Here is a 23,575-nt window from a genome sequence, read left to right on the forward strand (position 1 = left end):
TCGGAATCACAGCCGTCACGTCATTGGTCAGAATTCATCGATATTAAAGCAATCACGTCATTGGTCAAAATTAATCGATTTAATAGCAGTCACGTCATTGGTCAGAATTTATCGATATCAAATTGATTCCTAAATCCGAGATACGTCAAAAATATCTCGGATTGCTTGACGAACGAGATGTTATTCCCGTGGGTGGGTAAATTGTGTTACATACTACCTAAGATGATTTGGGATTACTTTTTTAAAATATTGATTCTATGCTAATTGTCAAATGATAATATCTACCAACCGAAGAACCGGACAGTATCTAGTAGAAGAAAAATTCATTCGTTTTTAGGTTACGATTTACGACGTAATAATAATAAATTGATCATTTTTGTTGCGCTCATTTTGCAAAAAATCACCTATCAATGCCTACCAATCCAAGGTTGTATATATATTTTAAGATTATGTAAATAATGTACCCAACGTAAAAAGTAAACAATAAAGATATCATTTCCAGTATGAAAACATTTATTGCAAATGAAGTACTTAACTTACCCACCAAAATCATGTTTCATGTTGCAAATCATCACCATGTTGCCATACCAATAATAATATTTGGATGATTTATATTGCCCCGTTTATGCAAGATCACCTCAAGGGCGCTGACCATATTTTGACTATGTGTGGCAAACTCCAAACGGAGACAAAAAACGCTGCCTCTGTCCGCAGCTATTGCTCCCGCTGAACTACGAGCGTTTAAATTGTTTGTCTAATCGTTCGATTCTTTTGATGTTTCGATTAAAATATTTCGATCCTGCCCATCACTAATCCCAACCATAGAATTTGTGCTGAGCAGTTTGAACATTGGACGCTCTTGAATCCAAGTGATTTTGGTGAGTGGTTGTAGAACAGTTGTTTTGAGACACGTCGACCACCAGTTGGTGTTTAATGTTTATTTTGAAGTGATGATAATGATTTCGATGCATCACAGGTTTAAAAAAATCGCTAACCTTCTCTATATGGAATGTGTGGGACTGCACTAACCTCCCCACATACCGGAATAAACACCTTATTATTATTATTATTATTATCATCGCTACCGCCGATTATTACCTTAAAATATTTCCTAAACCTTTTTGCTATTGAGTTAATTAGTAAAGATAATCTATTATAAAATCTTGCGTCAATAGTGCGTTTGTCGATAGTAAGTGTTGTGGTTATAATAATTTTATTGTATATTAATTAAATTGCCTTATTATCATAAGGCAGAAGAGAAAAACTCGTTATGTCTTTACCGGACCGCTAGGAATGCTCGTTTTATCTGTTCTATTACCTACCTAGTTCACTTGCACATTGGACACAGCACCTTTTTTAACTCAACGAAACATTAGTTGTGTCATGTGGATTCCTACATTGTTTCGATAATATTGTGAAGTTTTTATTTCATTTTCTAGTGAATACCGGTTATTTAATTATGTACCTGATTGATTATGTTTGCAACATAAAAAAGCGATGTTTGATAATATAGGTACAATCATAAAACAATGCGAAAGTTAGGGCGGTGTTAAAATATGACGACATGCCGTTAAGTTTGATTTTTATTTTGTTTATCCTATGAAGAATTTAATTTAACATTTAAATAGGTATGTATTTTAGTAATGACAAAAAAAGTAGTCACGCTGTGCTGCCACAAGGCAGCTTGTCTGCAGGTTCTACCATTTTTCTTTCATTTGATAAACAACACATTATATTCATTTTGTTAGTAAATTTAATTTCTCCACCATGTCTATCCGTAATGCACTGGTCTCTTCTGATTGTAGCTGCTTTCTTTGTCATGTTTCCAATATTCCTTCCCTTGATTATCGTTTTGGTGATTTTTGTAGATAGGTATCTCAAATTCAAGCACACTTGGGCGAGTCCATCCAGAAAAATGCATCAGATTGTTTTATCATTCTGTCTAAAATTGTTTTAAATAATATTTAGTAATCAAATTATGTCAAAGGGTCTTTCCAAACAAGGTTTATTTACGACAATTTATTTTTATTTTCATTAGATTCACACGTCATGATTGCTTCACAAACAAAATATAAAATATCATCTTTTATGACCGCATTTCACACATTCCGCAAATGAGAGGAATTGTTATGATCCATACGGCAACTCGGCACTGCAGCGTTCTACCGGACCGGACGGGTGGGTATTTTGACATGCAAATATTATACAAACGAGCGATGTGTGTGGGAGTGTGTGTACGCGTATTATGTAAAGCTGAGTCTATGTTTGTTTACCCCAGTGCCTCATATTCTGACCGGCAAACTCGACTATTTTCCTCGAGGCGTTACTTAGCTAATGTTTTTACATGTACAGACTACAGAGTACAGACCGCATATCGGATATTATCTGCACTCTGTTTATTTTGTCAATGTTTGTAGATCCGAGTTGTCACGAGATAGTGTTTGATTTTGGTGAAGTCGTAAACGGGAATATAATATTAAGTGTTCAAGGGTAAAACGGTGATTTTTTTTTTTACATAAAAGCATTATTACTGTAAATACATAGGTCATAGGTATACTCAAATTCTCCAAAAATAGGGTGTTTAATTTTTAATTAGGCTTATTTTGCGATTTTTTTCTGTCGAAGAAATTTCATATAATTTAAGTTTCGGCATAACAAATGTATAGATATTATCTTAAAAAATAACATCTTTTTGGAACTTAAAACTTAAAGTGTTAGCGAGAAACTTGTTATAAATCGGTAGAAATTGGGTATGCGAGGCTTAACAGTCAGATTGATGCAGATCAGACAAACAATTCCACAGAAAAAAACAATAGAAACTCCCTTTGTGTTAAGCGGTAAAACTCTTGTTTTCTATGTAAAGTGTGGATCACCATATTATTCATATTGACCGAACTGATAAAGCGAGTAGCGAGTTTTCAGTATTTATTACTACTACCGAATTCAAAATTGTCAATTTTGTGCCTTTAATTATTTTTATGTAGGTAAGTCATTTTACCGTATTTACACTTATTCTTTATTCTGCCTTGAAATACTCGAAACACCTGTTCAAAGTGTTCAAGCACCGATTTTGTTTTTATTCTAACCACTAGTATTGAAAATGCCGCAGGAAAGGTTGCCGAAAAATTTCCAAACTTCAAGATAAATACAAGTTTACGCCAACAACTTTTCTATAAACTGCAGCGAACAAGGCTCTATAATCCTTGTCTGTTTGCTTCATTCTTACTTAAATTCACTTTCGTTTCCCAAACGTATTTTACGTATGATTCTTCGACTGCATCACCGTATTATTTTTTTAGTTAAGTGGAAAGAAGCTGTCGATAAGAATTTTTTTCAGCACCTTCTAATACTCTTACCGCCCCCTTGTATTTTTTTGTTGTTGGGAAAATCAACAGTTTACAATATGTAAATAAGGTATGGTAAACTATGTTTAATAATTGAACCATTAATAGGTTTTCACTGATGTTTCTTAATTAGTAGTGAATATAAAATTTAAAAAAACGATTTACATTTGCCTTTGGGGATGGAATGACGGGAGGGTGGGCAAGGGGATGATCTAGTCTGTGTAGAGTAATATGTATTGAGTGAATGATATTTCTTAATTTTAGGTTAGAAGTTTTGGGGTGCTGAGTTTTGTTTGGAGTTAGTGGTGCATTGAGGGTATATATTATATCCCTCTGGATCTCCAGCTCATTCCGCCCACTTAGAGAATCACTGTCCTGCAGTAATAACGCACTTGAGATTCTCATATTATGTAGTGCCTATCACTTGACGGATTGCATGCCCCTCCCCGTCTTGTCGGTGTGGTCCGGTCGGGCTCGACAGGCGACGCGCGTCGGGCGTCAGGTGTGCGCTGCCGGGCCTTATAGGGGGGGTCTAGGCCGCGGTCCGCTTTCGATAACCGATCTAAAATCGACTGACTTATAAAGTTTCCAGTTTCTCACTTGGTCAGCAGGTGGTTTGGCCTTCAACTGTGGACGAGCCGTTCAATGACAATCCAATTCTGACCTTAGTGACGTTCCTGTTGTCACACTTGTTGGATGCGTTCAAGTTTCGTCGATTCATTCCGTAACAATGATTGTTGATTTTTCACGGCTCCATTGGGCGTCTCATCCGCTGTGACGTTCATTCATTCAGCATGATTTGTTTTACTGGTGGCTTGCAGCATTTCAACTCTTAAAATCGCTTTATTTAATAAGCGAATAATGTTTTTTTTATAAAATACTTGTCACTATTCAAGGCTGTTCCAATGAAATAATGAATATTGGACCATTTAATTCGTTAATAACTTAGGCTTCTTATCGATGGGACTCGACTGATTCGTGTGGTGTGGGGCTTGGTTGATGTAGTTACCTACCGAAATGTAATTTGGTGTTAGTGCGAATCAAGTCCTGCTGCCTGCTGCCTGCGCTAACCTCGCTCCAGTGACTCGCTCACACGCGGTGGCTGATAAATAATTCTATTCGCGTGTCACCCACACGACACATTGCAGCACTATATGCTATAATATGCACCGACATTCCCGTCTCCCCTGACTTGTTACTCATTCCATGTAGTTTCCGTAAGCGATCTTTTTAGCGAGCGCTCCAAATTCTCGAGCTGCCATATTACTTCTCTATTTGAAAAGCAAACATCATTTGCACTTGTATTTGCGGTGTAACTTGGATGTTTGTGCTATATTCGTAAGACACGATGACCAAACACGTTCACGTACAAGTATGGAGACAAATTATGCATCCAGCGCCAGATGTTCTAACGTTCAACGTTGCTTGTTTATGTACTAAACACAGTTTAAACAGATTTTTACCTCTACGTCAATATTAATTTATCGTAGTTGTTGACATACATATACGTGGCTAATTCCCGTACAAGTGTGTGCGCACGGTTGACACACTGATACTTTTCTGAAATACATCTTCAAATAGAATTTGTTTATTTCCTTCTCTCATTTCCTGAGGATATGACATAGACATTATATGGAGTTGTATGTATTCGCAGGGTTCTATTTTCCATTAAATTTGTACGATCTTTCTCAAACCACATAATGAAGGTGACTTTTGAATTCTGATCATTTATGTATTTTCAACTTTGGAGGCGGGTATGGGTACTGCCGCCCCAAGAACAATTTAATAAATAACACAACACACATGCCCAAGTGGTCCGCTACGTTTGGTGACTTAGCAGGGGTGCCCGGGTTCTGGGTTGAGGTTTGTCTGGGCTGCGGATGTATTTGAGAGACTAGTTGAGGTAGACCTTTTGATCTCTTCAGCCGGACTCTCTCTCGACCCATCATAACAACATGCAGGAGTATGGCCACTACCCGTGGCTCTGACTTTCTTTTGGGTATGCTCGGAATGAACTATCTACGGGTCGGGAGGGATGTGCTCATTGCTACACATTTCTTTAGACTGTCGTTATGGTTTGAAAACTCGGTCATCATGTAGAGCATTCATTTCTATATTCCCGATGGTTAGCTCCATCGCCGACAACATAGACTATTCTATCTCCCGCCCTGCAGGACTAACTTGCCTGCAGGTCAAGCCTGTGGGGAGAGCAATCTTTCTGTTGAACAGAATCAATTCGGGTATCGACATTTTTAGCATCAATGAATCTTCCTTTAAAAGGCAAGCTCTATTATTACTAGAATTGGTGATATACCCACTGTTTATATGAATGTAAGAATTTTTATTACCAAATGTATTTTAAAAACGCATTAAAATTAACAATTTTGTAATGTTTTTAAAATGAATAAACTGAATTGAATTGAAAATTCAAACGTCCGTCACTCCTGGACACACTGACACCCAGATTCCTATCCACACATCATACCTTTTTTCTTCCCAGATCTTCCTCTCCTTTCTTTCCTTAAAAAACCTTCCAAACAGCATTCTCAAAGATGACATAGGCCCCGTGGGAAATTATTTGGCGATAGTTTTAAAGAGAACCAAATTCATTTCGAAGCATGAAATTCATAAATGTGATAAAAATAATTGTGATTAGTGAACAAGCGATGCGAGACAGAAAACCAAGGCCTCCTGTATTGAGCTAATGTAAAAAAAAGATGCATAAGTTTCTAAACTACTTTTTAAAAAAGATGCATTAATGTTGAATGCATTCTTCAATAGTTTATAGATGTATTAAATTTTGGAAGAAGGAACATAAGCATAATTTTGTTTGAGTTTCTTTAACTGAAGAGATAATGGCGCCAGATACTGTGTGCAGTTTATGGGGTGGAAAACCATCAGTCTGCTAACATTACAACGCGGCAGTTGAGGAGCTCGGTTGGAATGTTATTTTCCGCTTATTTCTCGTGATCTTGATCCCACCAGAATAATTCTATTGAAAAATATGCCTTAACATAGTAAGCCGTTTTTAAATTATTCACCTCAAAACTGTCTGAACGTTGGAAGTCAATCTTAAACAAAGCAAAGAGAATAAGTAACTAATTGATTAGTTAATGTATTTAGTCTATTTGCATCAGCCCATTAGATATTCCTTTGTGTTATTTAATTATGATAATTGTATTCATAGTCCGTGGAATTGGTCGTTCAAGCTAGCTCTACGTATCAAACAGATCACTTGCACCGCATGCAAACAATCCTTTTATGTTTTATTTTTATATCTGAATGGTAATCATAATAAACATGACGCCTTCAATTCGTTCGATACTAACCGCGGCAATTATCCTATTGGCCCACTGCCAACTAGCAGCTGCCAGCCCTGGCCCTGGCCCGCCTAACCGTATCAGTTGGATTGGTTGAGGAGGAGTAAACCGATACGTAGCCGCTTCACTCTTTGTATCGAACGGTACCCACTACCCGCTGCCGCCCACCGTCAGATTCCGGGGACTTACTGTGAATGACACAACTTATCGTCACCGGGGATGAGCAGGCAAACTGAATCCGATGAGTGTAATCAGAACCGTATCGTATAAAGAAACCAATCCAGAATGTGCCTGTATTTTATCAATACCATTTGTACCTATAAATGGCCTAGACACTGAAGGTGAAGATGGCTCTACCGTCAGATTCCGAGGACTTACTGTGAATTACTCTCAGAATGAATCGATAACCTGAAAACGATGATTGTAATCTTAGCGGTTTCTTTTATAATGAACCATACCTGAATTCTATTCGGTTGGTCGTGTTGCATCCATGCTGCCGTGTAAATGTCCCCGAAACTTACAGCCATAAATCAGATTCACATGACTTAGACGTCAAGAGTCGGTAAGCAGAGGAGTATGTTTAAGAAGATTTATGGATTTGAACGAGTTGTGTATCATGCCTTCCTTTCTGCCAAAATTCTGCTGCGAAATGGTGTGATGGTTAGTAAGTTATATCGATACCTGTTATATTATTATCATTTGTCTATTTAAACCATTAATAATACCACGTACATAATGCCACCTAACGCTATCATTCCGATCCAGCCATGTTTTTTTTTACAGTGATTAAATATGTACAAAAGTGCCTATCCATCAAACCTCGTTAGTTACAAAAATATTTACTGTTTATGATGATCTACATCGTGTTAAAATTCCAGAAACGTAACTAGGTTTGTTATTGGAGTGGATCCAGATCTCCTTAGTCAAAGCGCATAAACTAACATTCAATATCTGCGCTTATTTCTGGCTGCTGCGTCGTGGCAGTTTATAGATGACACCAATTCATCGAACAAATTGTATTTTTTAAATCAAACTAGCGACTGAACCGAAGTGCGTAGGCATCTAATTATATTACTTCGTTGACTTGTTAATTTTCCTCTTTATCCTATCCGGAACATAAACAACCGTTCAGTTCGGTCCACATTCTCCTTGGAATGATATACGAGGACTTAGCTTAGTGTTTGCTCCATATTTATCTCAACATGTAATATTACTAGTAATAAAGTGAGTGACACGTGTGTTCGTATATTTTTTTAATATTTCTATTTCTCAATGATATTTCCGATTGGTTTTGCGTGGGCTTGAGTGGTAGGCGGAAAATGGGCTACCACCAGATCTCTATGTCAATAAATTAATGATTTTATTGCGCGTTTGTAACATATCAATAATTATTTTGTTTCTGGGTCAATCATTTTGTTTCATGTAAATTAATATCTACTCGAAAGTACCTTTAGTTTTTTTAATTGTTGAAAATATTATATCCACCCATAAGCTTTTCATAATAAAATACCATTATTTGTTACTACCTATCTTCCTCTACTTTAGAAATCTTTAATTTCCATCGAATAATAAAAAAATATGGCGTATTTATTTAATAGTTTAATGCGAAGTTGCGAGCTCAAAATAATTATGTAATCATCGAAGAAGATTATATCAACAACTCCAATGAAAACATGAAACACATAAAGAACAAAGACAAAAAACAAACAAAGGAAAGCACAAAGAACTTACTAATCGCATGATGTATATGTATGTCATCATCGATTACTAATAATCACTAATTATTAATGGCATAATACTGTTACCTGTGAAGTAAAAAGACAACAAAATAAAATTATATTCTTACATGCGCTGAAAGCCTTACTTTTGTGCTAGCCCGTACTATTATTCAATAATAATACTGTAATCCATCTATTTTTTTTACATTTGACAGTTTATCTCACACGTCAAAATCTTTTGACATTCAGTGACACCTGTTAATACCAATTATTGTTTCTTTCGTGAAGCCTCGTTAAATTTAAATAGAAAATTTAAAATGTAAAATAAAACTTTAATTTAATTTTTGCTTTGAAATATTTGAAAAAAGTGGCGCTGTAAAATATAACTAAGTAATATTATTTAATAATGTTTATCTCCAACACAGGATAAAAATAGAATTATTCCCACATTAGAATAGATACTGCAATACTACAACCCAGATCCTCTAGTCTTGTCGGGATGGCGTCTCTTCTAATTGAGCTATTGTCACCTATTCACATTCCGTAATGAGATGGCAAAGTTGTTTCACATTTCTTCGAGAGTTGTTGATATAATATTCCTCAATGAGTCAATAATTCAAAGATAAGCTTATATAAGTTATCCATAATAAAATAGAAAATAGTTGTTAAATAATATTCGCGGCTTAAAGATGATATCCAAAGAATATAAATTACAGGCAGAATAAGTTGGGTAGTAACCCCATGATACCAAAGCTAACCGTTAACTAGTAAATATTTCTTCAGTAACTAGATTTGATGCTTTGTAGTTAATATTCCAGAAAATTCAAATATTGTATACCAGTATAACGAACCGATACGACTTCTGTTGCAAGTTTCCTCTCAAAAGTAATTATTAAATCTCCTACAAGAGATAAAATCACATTGCTGCACTAATAAACCTGTCTGCAGATTCATTTCTTACGATAAAACCAGTTCCTTCGGATCCCAACGGAATGTTACTCAGATATTTTGCATGCTGACGATAATTTATATTAATTAAATGAACAAATAAGTTTACCCACCAGCTCCGAATAAATACAAACAACGATGGACGCGTTGATATTAAATAATGCAAAACTGATATAATATTGAAACTGTATTAATACTCATATTTACGTGTACGTATTACAAAAAGCTACAAAGAAGTACTTATTTGGCCCGGAATTCGAACTCTGAACCTATTGCTATCCCGGCTATCTACTCTTAACTACTGAGATTCTATGCCAAAGAAGGCTATAAAACTCTACGTGTTATAAATCTTATCTCTAATAAAAAAGCCTAAAGTAGAGTCTACAATGCTAAAAGTTTACACATTAGGGTAATATTTACTATACTACGTAAATAATAAAAAAAATCAATATGGACCTAATTCAGTTAAATATTTCATATTCATTTGGTTTCGAAATTGGATATTATGTGTGATGGATTTGCCTATTATTCGAGTATAATGTAGAACCCTGGCACACTTGGGTCGCCGCCGTAGATACGTATCGTGAGAAGCGTATTGATTGACCGAAGGCTTCATTAAGTTATAATGTGTTTATGCCCCATTGTTACCGTGCGCCGCCCTCTGTCGTGTCCGTCCACCTGACTAACTACTGTAAAAACACATATCCAATATAGTAAGTACAGAGCGGGGCCGGTGGGCGCTGTCCATTTCGTAAATTGCTCCCGAACGAATTGAACAGTAGTAGTAGGCCCACACCGACACCACACTCATGCGGATTGATTGTTTATACGGCGGCTACACAGCTACATAAGGACAACCTTCTTTAAGTCATATTTCTGATGTTGATGTTTTTATTGAAGAGAATTTCATGTATTGAAGTGTCTTAATGTGATATTAATTCTATTTGGTGACTCGGACGTAAAAAGTCGTTAAAAGCTTCCGGTATCCTGCGTTGGGAGTAAAGCCTGTGACAGACCACGCTATAAGCGCGCTATATTTTCGTGGCTTGCATACATTCCCATTGGTAGTGTATGGCGAGCGATTGCTGAAATAGGCCAAGCCATGATGCGTATAGCGTAATGTGTCGCCTACCTTAAACATTTTAAAATATAATAATATTACTTACCTATCTTTTATAGCGTCACTTTTGTCAAATGTCAATGACACTTCTTGTAAACAGAAAGAAAATTTTAAGCTTTATTTTGCTTTTTAAATTTTCTATTTAGATTTAATGAGAGTTCTCAAGAGAAAAAATAATGGGTATTAACAGATGTCACTGGATGTCAAAAGATTTTGACGTGTAAGATAAACCGTTAAATATTTAAAAAAATATATGGATTAAAACGTATTGCATTATTGAATACTACGGCCAACTACGAATGTAAGGTTTTCAACCTTTATTTTTGGCATGTCTTTTCAGTTGTCATGTGGCAAGAGTATTATGCCATTAATGATTAGTGATTATTAGTAATCGATGATGACATATATCATGAGATTAGTAAGTTCTTTGTTCTTCCCTCCTTCGGCAAGCTGCCTTCGCACCGATGCATTTTTCAGATTAAACAAGGTTGCTGCATTCCTAACCCATGTCTGTGGTGTAATTATGTGCATATATCCTTCAAGTCGACCTAGTGCATGGGTGTGAATTATTTATCTGACTATTATTCTTCGCCGTCTCCCTCCCATTTTAGGTGGCTTGTACAGAAGAGACTGAACTGGGACTGGTTTATTGTTATTAAATTTTGCACAGCGTTATGTTGTTTCAATTCATCACTAGTGCTGTGTAATTACGATTGACAACTTCTATCATTTGTTCCCTAGTTGTTTGCGAAAAATTCTAAAAAAGTTTAAATATCTTAACGTTTCTAAGTTGTAACTATTCCTATACCGCGGACCGTTTGCTCGCTCGCTGGCAGCTTAAATAATTGTTCCTCGCATTTACATCGTTTTCCGAGTATTGTACCTGCGTGCTGTGGCGTTCGTCATTTTCTTCTGAAAAAAGAAAACAACAAGTATGACCGACCGCTTCCAAGGTGATTGGCGTTATTCACGAACGGGAATGCATTTCGTACATTTCGTGACTCGCAAGCTTACAAATCCACACATAATACAAAAGTGTGTCTTTATATGCTGCTTTTAAGTAACTCATATTTCAATAAATTGTTGTCCTACTATCAATATCTTTCCAGTAGAAGATTTGATTGCGTAAATTATTTGTACGTAATGGAATTATTAATTACCTACAATAATGGCTTGTACAATGTGGCCACTTCAGTAAAATAGTATTATTGTGTGTTTGAATGTGAATATAATCGTTCCATTAGTGCTTCATTGTATTATTATTTCCAAGAAATACTTATTTCATTGAAACCATGAAGTTTGCCTACTCTTCAATGTTTCGTGATTCACGAATTTGTATTCAGGCTTTTAACTTGGCAAACAGTGTGCGTAACCACTCGTCTTGCTTATAAATCTCAGGTTATGCCATCAATGGACCTTGATTTGTTCTGCAATGTTACGAGATTGCTGTGTGTAATCAAAGCGTACGTAGTTCTCCCCGCTGAAGATAATCAGATTAGTGCTCAACTACATTTTATTACGTGAGGCATAAATAGTTTGCAACATTATTCTTAAAAGGTCTATGTTGATTCTGTATAAGGTTACACTGTCCATACACTTTAAAGTGATTTTTTTAAATCGAGTTTTGCGAAGAATGTAAAATATGATCGTACCTTACATGATCGGAATCGTTTAAGGTAAAACAAAATTCTCGTTTGCGATGATGTGGTTTACTCATAGAAGGTACTAGGTACATATAATATATGACTTGTGGAGATTTTTGAAAATTCTGCTAAAAAGTATGTAAATACATATTCCGAACGTCAATAACATATTTTCTTAATTTAGGTTTAAATTTGTTTCTGTTTTCTTTTAATTTTATTTTTTTCTGTCAAAAGCCAAATGCTCCATACATCAACGACTTTCGACGCTGAGGTTTTTTTTTTCTAAAGCGGAGTCTTATTTCTTTTCTTTCCTCGTCTCTGTATGTGTTTATGCAGCAGGTTTTCAATTTTTCCTAGAATTTCAATTGTTGTATGGCCATTAATTATTTTGTAGATTAAACATAAAGTTTTTAAGTAAATAGTTTGTTTATATGGAAACATATTTAACTCCTTCAACATTGCGTTAATTTTTGTATATCTATATTTCTTCAATATAATTTTCATAGCTCTATTTTGTAATTATTAGTATTACTGTTAGTAATTATCATAATTAATAGGGGAAGTAATGAAATACTTATTTATTTGTATTATAATCTTGTAGTGCAGTTGTTGGTTAGCATACTGAAGAAAGTATTCCGATTTGTCCAATTAAACCAGTAGAAGAAAATCTCCGTATTTAAATATGTAATAATAGTTGTTGTTGATTTGTTGCAGATATATTTAGGGAAGCAGTTCGTGGCAATCGGTCCGGCTTTACCATTGAAGACTACGAGAACTCCCCCCCGGCGATGAAGCGGGACGCCTACGACAACAGCGAGGGCGGCGGGCCGCAGAAGCGCTACCGTCACGGGGATGTCAACGTGAGGCTGCTCATCCCCAGCAAGGTAACCAACCAACCTACCTCCAAATTCCTCCCACCCATATCCCAATAGGGTATTTTCATAACATAACACCTGTGGATACCCTTCAAAATGTCTGAAAGATTTCTACTTAATTTTTCAGATACTTATCATCGAACTAAAAATGATAATATCAATGTTTTTATTCACAATTATTGATTTTAAAAACAACATCGCTAAACTTGGCTACAACCTCATTATGATCTAGATTATAGATAACGCTACTTGGTTGGCAAGACAGCTGTCACCGACGTTGTTCGGCGTGACGTCAACGACGTCATATTCACGAACAAAAACAAACGAGACGTTTTGGCGGCAAATCAAAAAGTGGCACATTTCAGATAGTTACAGAAAATTTGTCAACGTCAAAATAGTATTAATATCGAAAAATTCTGTAAAAAAATACCCTATTGGGGGATGCGATAATTCCACGATACGTATTCGTGCAATAGGCCGTCTTCTTATGGGTCTGTTAGGAATCGACACAAATCGAGAGCTGTAAGACCCTACGCAGCAAAGTCCCACAATAGACTGCGCTGCTAGACCTTTCTTTATCATACTTGCGCAGAAAAGTAAAGTATTCTAAAGTAAGGTAACCGTCTCAGCGGAGGGTCTTACAGCACTAGGTTTATTTCAATTCTTTACCGACCCATGGGACGACGGACTTCTTGTTCTCCTTTTGCTGTGAGGAATGTGAGGGTCCAAGGGAGATAGAGGGTAACCGTGAAAGGTAAACGGGTGTCACCTACACTTTTAAAATATGAATATTACCATGACTCTTCAAATAGTTTACTAATTAATTATTACGTACAAACTTCGATCAGCTGGGACATGAAATCGACAAGCAGATTATTTTCAAATATATCTTTTTGAATTTTGGTGGCATAGCAGGGGTGCTCGGGTTCATAGGCTGATCATAGCTGGGAGACTGGTTGAGGGAGACCTTTAGACCTCTTCAGCCGGACTCTCTCGACCCATCGTCTTGCACCGCAGTGGCAGGGATGGATTCATAGGTCCATCACTTCTGTACACATTGACCCCCTCATTCCTACCAACAGTACCAACCCCTCATACCTGTTTCCTTTCCATAAAAATACCCTCCACACAGCATCCCCAAAGATGACATAGGCCCTAAGAGATTTTTTTTTCAGTAATGAATGAATGCAAATCTTGGAAACGGAAATTAACCCACTTCCCAACATCCGGTCGAGCTGGAACTCGGCAAATAGACTCGATTTCGATCACAATAGATTCTATCAATGTTTGATGGCAATCACATGCACATATGCGGACGTATACTCATTTCTCTGAAATCGAATTACAATACAGCAGTTAATATACGAAATAAATTTGTTGTCGACTCCAGTTCCTTGGTAGGAAGGTCCAATCCTCAGTCAACCAAATTTTACTCTGCTATCCAATTATGCTGGGAAAATGTCGCGTCAATTTAAAGAGTTCAATTATTGGAGACAGTATTAGGGATTCTTAATTGAAAATTTTAAACATAAAAATCAGAAAAAGATACGGTTACATCTAATAATAATAACATAGCATTTATATAGCGCAGTTTAGTGTCATTTCATGTTTTATTGTGAAATCAAGGACTTGAACCCAGGAACCCCGTCTTGCCGGGGCTTTTCTTTTATCTTTAATCTAAGGATTTTATTTTGACGAATTTTCACCGTTGGAAGCTTCAGTATATATTGTATCGTCAATATATAATTGTGTAGGTAGTCAACGACATTCTAACAACTACTGTTATGATTATTATTTGAATTATTTGTAAATGTATTAAGCGTGGAATTAATCGAGATTGTCGGTAGCGTTCCGAGGCATCTCCACGGAGATTTGCTGCCTCGCAATTACTCGAGTAATTTACATGCCTAATTCCATTCATAATGGTATTTCTCTGCTGCTGCGCAAAATTATGGTATCAGATTGCTATCATTTGGTTTCAAAGCAGAACTTCAATGTTGTTTACTATGTTATATTATGTCCCACGATTATTTGTCAATCAACGTGCAAATGAACCTTGATTGCCGCGTTTAGGACTCTGAACATGTTTAAAATAGAAACTAAAAGGTCCTATATTGTCGAATACAGGAAATTGAACTTGGGTTCCTCGTGATGCCAACAGACGTTCCATAGTAAGCCATTGTATTACAATCAAATAGGAATGGGATAAGGATTTTTTTCAAATGTTTCTGGCTTTCACCGTTCAAGAGTGTTCTAGGCCATCAAATCAAATTATGAAGAGAGGGAAGGTAAATAAATGAATTTTTTTAAATAAGAAGATTTCAAAATTATATGAAATTATAGGACTGTAGTCGCGTTCAGACGTAGTTAGAAGACATTAGATGTTGTATGGAGAGGAGGCAATTTTAGATAAGCTTTGATAGAAGAGAGGATATTTGTTTAGACAACCAAGACATTTAGGGACAACCAAAAAGATGTGACCTGAAGTTCCCACTTCTAGACCACAGAAAGTACAATCTGGCGAGTCAAGCACGTAATTTTTTAAAAGGTGAGAAGGAACGGAAAATTCTCATTCGAATAAGTGAGGAAATTTCTTTTTTGGAAAAATGGGGGAATTGTCGTAACCACCGTTTTGACGGGGATAGTCCATTTTATTGAGACGTAGCAGGCTCTCTTGGTTTTAGTAGCAATGTGTCAATACTCTGCCCAAACGTTACGGGTTCTATCTTTGAGGATAGACAAAATGTCATATAGGAGAATGCGGTTTATGGGAGTAACAATAGGGTTGGATGCTCCTTGTTTTTCCAATAAATTCAGAACATCATTACTTACGATCCCAACATGTCCCGGATTCCAAATCAGAGTTACAGTTTTTCTAGCGGTTTGAACGAGCACTCGAATAAGGCATACAAAGTGATCATCAGGATAAAGACGAGGATTATTGGCTTTAAGTCAGAGAGAACAATGTATTGTTCAAAATTATTTTTGATTATATGTTTGAGAGGTTCAATTATTAAAGAGAAAAAAAATCATAAAATTATTAAGTACAATTTTCGCTATCATAAATAAAATGTACGTCCTTATTACAAATCTGATATATTACATCATAAAAATAAATTTGTTACTTGAAAACCGTCATAATTACTAATAAATTTGTTTTTCTAATTTTTAAAGGTTAAATAAATTAATTGTAATTATTTTCTAATGGTAGCATAGTGAAAATTTTCACATTAGCTTCTTTCACCTGCTTTGAATATACCTTAACGTAATATGTTATGGCTTTGAGTCATCATACTTTTTTTGGGTCTATTTTTGTAATACATGTCGATATATATACTCAGCATGTCAAAATGTCAACTATTCGAAACAACAAAAAAACATAATTTCAAAAGTATTATATACAAAATAAATTCCAGCAAAATGTGAACTTAACATACATAATAACCATTTAATACTAATTGAAGCATGACCGATAAGAAATTAGGGAACCGTAATTAATTGAAACACTTCCTTTTCCCCTCAATTTGAATAATCGCTGTCTTCTCTATGAATCCAAGTCTACCGAACTGAAAACAAAATACCCCCCCGTTCGTAATACCACCTGTATAGAGTATAGAGCTCGGAGGTCGGGAGGGGAGGGGTAACCTACACCTACCTAGGTTAGCAGAGGCTCGCATGTTTGGGCGGATCGATCGGCCCCGCCTCCCTCACTCCCTTACACCCAGAGGGTGGGTTGGGTGCTGGGTGGATACTATTCAAGAGCGTTGAACCGACCAATTTTCATCGGATCGCTGGAAAATTGACATCCCGTGGAGGCCTTTTTACTTAGAATTCCCGCTATTTGCGGTGTAAATGTAAGATGGTGCAATCCCTCACCTAATAACGTTACATTTTCAGACCAGTTTAAAAAATATTATTTATTAAATTTAGTTATTGCTAAAATTATTTGCTTTAAAAAAATCGGTGGGTTTTTAAATGATACTATCGTGGTATAATTAATTTACATAGCTCTATTTTATGAAAAATCACCCCAAGGTGTTTTTGTTCAGTCAATTAACTCATAAAAAATTGAATCTAAGTAAGTCCTTTAACCAACTGGTGATTCAAAAAATATATTTTCCATGTAAATCGAGGTATAATATTATTACAACTGACCATTTAATCAGCTAAGGTTTGTAACGGGTTTGATACCTGATGGATAACAAGTTATTATGATAATAGGTTATATTAATGGTAGAAAAGGAATATCTAAACTATATAGTATAATATCAGCCGTAATTCGGGTGAATATTTAATAATTCATTAATATTGAATTCATGTTATTCCCTTGCATGCGCTCACAAACTGCCCAGCAAGTAAATCAATTTGATTTCAATCACAGACGTTGAGTTGAATGGAGTTGGATGTAAATTACCTTCGGCTGTGCCTATTTATATTGGCATTGACATGTTGTACTGAATGCGAAATAATTTGCAGAATTCCGGCTGCAGTTGGCATGTCGAGTTTCTGCTTGTTTGTTTACATAGTTAAAATTCCCAGCTTAATTTAATCGAATTTCTGAATACTGATATGAATACCAAAAGTGCACAATCGAACCGCCCTATAATAATAATTTCTTAAATGCGTATTCACAATTTCAATTTATTGTAAATTGTAATTGTTTAAATCGCAATTTTTTATTTGATATCTTATTAATAAATTTCTAGTCTTTGCCGTAATTTGGCAATGTTCATATAGTTACAACGTATGCAGACTTTGGGGGCAGGTTTTTACTGTTACAAAATATAATTTTTAAAAAGTAGGTAAAGAAAATTGACACATTATTTTCATAATATTATTACTGTGCTCTGTGATTGTTAACGGCTACGATCACGCACAATGTCGCTAAATTTGTATTTTGGGCCTCACGGGTTAGACAGAACACAGACTTTGTATGGACAATGAAAAATTCTTTGTGCCGTATGTCCTCTGTTAAGACGAGGTAATAATACCCTAAAATAAAATATGAATCTTAACGACGTAATTGAAGCAGCCGTGCACACAAATATGTGACGCGCGGCCCTGGTGTATTGGACAGACCTGCGGTTGAATTTATCAAATCTCTAAAATAAATTGGAAATCTTAACGACATAAGTTATGAAGTGGTGTAAAACAATATTCGGCGCGCGGTCGGTCCTAATGGACGGACCTACGGTCGACTTTACCCTAGCAGGCCTAGAAAATCGATCTTTCCGTTGGGTTTATTTTAATTATTTCTGATGAATGTTGTAGAGGGATTCCTCGGCAAGTTACTAATTCACCGTCTAGAAAAATAAAATTTGGTGCTCACCGCTAATTTTATAGTTGAAAAACATTTTATAAAAATTTGTTTTACATAAAATACTTTAATGGTTGGGTCATATTTTTATTTATCTTAAATATAAATAACGTACATCTGTAGAGATCCCTCTAGAAACATTTGAGAATTTTGTAATACGTTCATCAGACATAATTAAAATGTGAGCGTCGAGCAAACCCCAGTATTAATCTTATTGTACTCTGTTTCTCCATTTTTAATTTCCTCCCACTCTCCTTACGCTCCGGTGAGATCCCTATTGGGTGTTCCTACTTAGATTTGAATGAAATGTGACTTTAGTTTCTCACTTGTTTTGATTTGTTTCAGGTTGCTGGCTCCATCATCGGCAAGGGCGGCTCCAAGATCACCAGCCTGCGGAGCTCGGTCAGTATTTCCTCTCTCCTCGTTACCCTTTCCTTAGGGTCGTCTCCAGGTCTCGGTCCTGTAACAGCAACGGAAATAATATACCAACCTTCCTGTGAAGTTTCCCTTCACGACATTACTTCTTAACCCGCGGCCACTAATACCCGGGGCTACTTCGATCGAACACGGCCGACTTCAACTATCCCAAGCAGCGGAAATAATCTACCACCTATTTACCTTCCCGTGAAACTTCCTTTTTAACACGTCTTCTAAATATCATGCCAGTTATGTACGGGGTTAATTTGATTTGTCTGTAACAAACGGTCTTCTAACCCTGTGTGTGGCCCGATAGCGGAAATAGTCTACTGATACCTGGGCTCGCAACTTTACTGCTGGCGATCCAACCCCAAACGGCATAATGGAACCCAGAGCCTCTGCGCTAAGTCCACGGTAGCGCTGCTAACTAACTATATCCCTTGTTAAACGATCAAGCGGTACCCTCGACGACCTCTCACGGAAAATCTTTATCTTCGATCCGACCTTCAGGTAATCAATTCTCGATTGAACGTCGCACTTCGCCTTCAAGGGTTTTCATTTTAAATATGTAGTGTTCACTTTAACTGCTTCTCGATTTCCGAGTTGGTTCTAAAGCCAATTTGAATATTTTCAATACAAATAGTCCGGAAAAAGGACTCCATGTGTTATTTGTTTGTCATTGTCCTCCATGTCCGTAATAATTTATATGTGATGAATTGAATACTTTTATTTCTTTTTCATATTTGTCTACTTTAGAAATACCTATTGCATTCACTTTTACCACTTGTCTTGCTTGAAATGTCCACAAATAGGTCCAACCACCATGGATGGCACACATTGATCGATTGATACCTCTCTTAAAGTAGTGTCCAGCCACTAGGTCTGATCTCCGATTCTCTGGTGATCTGTGATCTGTGATCAGTGATCTCTCGTGTCCCACGGCTAGGGCCAGGGCCAGGGCCAGGGCCGGTAGACAGTATACAGTATACAGTACAATACAGTACAATACAGTAGGCAGTATTGCATACAGCAAGTGATTGAGCCTAACCTGTGTTGTGTGTTTGCCGCCGCCGCCCGCCGCTGCTGCCCGTCCCCGCCCGTTGTGCCGCCCCCCGCCGACCCCCGCCGCCCTATTCGCCACACTGACGCATCATGCAGTACAATGCCTCTATAACAGTCCCAGATTGCCCCGGCCCCGAACGGTAAATAGCCAAAATCCTCTCAAAACCATTCTTATTTAAACAAAATTGATATTTTGTGCCTCTCTTCTTCGCCCATTTTTTTGCGGAGAACGGACAGCTGTCACGGTTCGATCTTTCATGTTTTTTTGCAGCTAACACTCGATACGAGTCGATATAACCCTGCCCCTGCCCCCTGTGCTACCCTCCCCCCGTTTCTTGTCGTACCATGACTCGCGGCACTGCCCTCTACCCCTGTCCACTTGTGTCCCTCATGTCCCGCCCTTAGCATGATGGCGGCCCCTCCCCGCCCGCCCGTCCGAGAGAGCTTCTCACCCACCCGACTAATCAATCAATCTATCACCCATCTCACCTCGCTTAACAACCAACCAATTGCAGGCACTTATGTTCTCTGTTTCAGCTTTCTCGCAGGTAATGTAACTAACTTTAACTCTAACAACTTGTTCCTATATCTCGGTGTTGTTTTTCTAGACGGGTTGTGCTCTAGAAACATTGTTTGTATGCTTCTGTCAAATTACTTCTAGAGAGAGATCATGGATAATATATTTGGCTGCAATTTGTCAAAAACGTTAAAACAACGCTTTTGACACAATCCAGAATACTTGACCTAATATCTTCTAAATGACGAACGGAATGTCGAATGGTGTGATCGTGAGCTATGATCCACGATGCCAGCAGCAACTAATTATATTATTATTTCTGATACAAGCGATGACTTAATCCAGATGTCGAGGTCATTGGCCATTGAACCGCATAATCGTAAATTACGAAAGACAAAATGGAGAATAAACTTCTATATGAAATTATCGCAAATTATCTGGGTTTTTTTTTGTCACATTACCTATTCTTATGTATGTATATTCTATATCGTCCCGATTGTTTTGCAGCCTTCTGTCGATGTCATCGGACTTAGAAAGCATCCTAAAGATCGTTGGTGATGTCGTCCCCAACATGGAAGAGGTAAGATATCAATATTTTATTGAGAATTGTTTCATTTTTATTATTATTTCTTCGGGCCACGGAAATAGGAAATGTGAAAAAAAAGGGAAAACATATGGACCAGATCGTGAGTCCCGGCAGAGCTACATCCAATGAAGCCGTGGTAACATCGATTTCTTCCATATATTGTAACTAGTAATTACATGTAGTTACTACCCAAGTTGAAAACCTGGTTTTCAAAATATTTTTTCTTATTGAAAAATGTGAAACAAACAATAAATTATAGCGCGACTTTTTATTTAGGTTTTTATGTAAATAACGCACAAGAGTCCAAACTGTACCCAACTGCCTGGAGCCAGTAAAACAAATTGGAGGCATCCACAATTGGGGTATTTTGTGAGGCTGAAGGTAGTAGGGAGGGAGGGGGGCGACATGGGGAAGTGAAAAGTACATGGCTATTCAGAACTGGTTACCAAACACGGCTAAAGCCATTTCAAGCAACGTTTCAATTCTGAATGGTGGTCTTAAAGCAGGGCAATACTGAGAGTATCTTCCTATCTGGAAGATATCTTATATGTTATTATACTATTTTAAGTGATTAAATTGTGATCTATCACAAATTAAAAAAATTCTGCTCACGCCGGGATTTGAACCCGCGACCTCCGGATTGCTAGTCAAGAGCCTTATCCTTACACCACGAAGGCCATCTTGTCTTACTTGAAACAGTTAGATGAATATTTCTTAAATCGATGTCACGATGTGGATGACACCTTGTTATTCTGTTTTATTTTTGAATTTTTTATGTGCATGAACTCCCTAACCGTCTTTTGCAACAATTCAGGTGTGAGGATGCAACCAGGCACGTATTAAAAGTCATTTTATTGTGATATTGCCTTTGACGTGTTTGGCGGGCGTATTTCATTATCCGATCACGCGCAACCGTCGTATAAGGGCATTTTTGCCCTCAAACGAACCAAAACGACAGCTGAAATATTCATCGTTAGACTTGCTTAGAATCTCGCTAAAGATTTCCCGGCAAAAGGTACCGTAACTGTGAACTGATTGCTCGCAATCAATACTGTCGCTTTTAATAATAATAATAATAATAATAATAACATAACATTTATATAGCGCAGTTTTGTGTTGTTTCACTACAAGTGCGCTTAACTATAATAAACTTAAAATAAAATTTCCTATTGTGTTCCTTTAAAAAAAAATTAATTACATAATATGAAATAAAGAATAAACGGTTTACACAAAAGCAGAGAATAAAATTTAACAATAACAGTGCTATTTTAGTAGAGGATAACAATAAAAGACAGTGACAGTGCACAAAAAATAAGAACTTTAAAATTAAAATATTATATAAAACAGGAAAACATTAAAATATTATATAATAGGTGGACATTAAACATAAAAGTACAATAAGGAGGAAACCGAAACCAAACAATTACCGGAAAACTTCAAAACCTGGCTTTTTATAGTATATTAAAAAAGAAGCTTAGATTCATGAGAATATAAATGATTTTAAATTATTAAATATGATTTTTTGAATAATTTTGTTTTTAAAACCCGTTTAAATTCAGCCAAATTTTGTATATTGGTAAGGGCTGGGGGAAGTTTATTCCAAATGAGTGGGCCAGCTACACGAAAAGAGCGATCATAGTAAACAGCTCGATTTGACCGAGAAAGTTCGAAGCTTTTCAGCTTTCAGCCCCTAATGTGCCTCCGTCCGTCACTTGTTCGTGCTGCCATCCGTCGCATTTATTATTTATACGGCGGGCGACTGGAAGAACGAACACTGAACCCATCAAATAATAACCAACCTGCCTTTTCTAGGAGCCACGAATAACGCATCGGACATTATTTATTACGATTGTCGCCGGGGTTCGACTGCGGTACAATCATTTATAATGGACGCGGGGATACATTCTCGACGAGTTATGACCTCGTGGAAAGAATTTCCCAAGCAGCTATTGTCACTTCACTTTTCTTACACACTTTTTTCCAAATGATTTCCCACGTCTATCATAGACACATTTTCTAGTATTATTATTTGAAAAAATACATATTGCTGTTATTGTCGTCAAGCGAAAGACCACCACCCTTCTTGATACTGAGAGTCACGTTTTCCAGACGCGAAATGTTTGAAAATCTCTCCTTATTTTTTTATGTATTCTCCTCTTGTAATTTGGAGGCCCGTTATTAAATTTTGATCATTGGACCTGTAAGCGTGTCTCTATATCGATAGAAAGCTGGCTACGGTATTAAAAACTATTATTTTTTCAGATTTTGTTAGAAAATTAATGAAAAAAAATTTTTGTTAAAAAAATAGGTTAAGAAAACAACGGAATTGAAACCATTTTTTACTTTCTAATTTTTAAACCTTTAATTCATGGTGGAATTCCGTTTTTATACGACTGTTTATCTTTCTTTAATACTAAAAATAAGGAATGTTATAAATGGCTCCATGATAAAGGTGACAATTCAACATACATTTAAAGTCATAAAGCCATTAAAAGCGATGAAAAAAAAGTAATCTATAAACCTAACCTATTTTTTGTTTCATCACTTTTCATGACTTTTTATCACTTTTTAAAGGTTAATTGAGTTCTCCGGTTACCTTTATGAATATGTTCTAATCCATAAATTCATATTAAAACTATTTAAGTTTTCCGCTGCGAAATATACCTACTGTTTTTTATTTTAATTTTACTTACTTGAATAAATAAATG

General features: G+C 36.5%; 1 protein-coding gene across 3 annotated transcripts in view; it reads left to right on the forward strand.

The window, feature by feature from the left end:
- Nucleotides 1–23,575, forward strand: part of HnRNP-K (Heterogeneous nuclear ribonucleoprotein K) — a 129,328-nt gene that overhangs the window by 55,166 nt on the left and 50,587 nt on the right. For all 3 annotated transcript variants that reach the window (XM_089638781.1, XM_089638782.1, XM_089638783.1), the window contains 4 exons: nt 12,808–12,977; nt 18,631–18,687; nt 19,861–19,904; nt 20,789–20,861. In XM_089638781.1, the coding sequence (XP_089494907.1) occupies nt 12,882–12,977; nt 18,631–18,687; nt 19,861–19,904; nt 20,789–20,861 (270 nt within the window). In that variant the 5' untranslated portion in view covers nt 12,808–12,881. The remainder of the gene's footprint in view (nt 1–12,807; nt 12,978–18,630; nt 18,688–19,860; nt 19,905–20,788; nt 20,862–23,575) is intronic.

Source organism: Hesperophylax consimilis, chromosome 13, assembly GCF_061612785.1.
Source record: "Hesperophylax consimilis isolate HC1 chromosome 13, BYU_Hcon_1.0, whole genome shotgun sequence".
In the NCBI taxonomy this organism is placed as follows: Eukaryota; Metazoa; Arthropoda; class Insecta; order Trichoptera; family Limnephilidae; genus Hesperophylax; species Hesperophylax consimilis.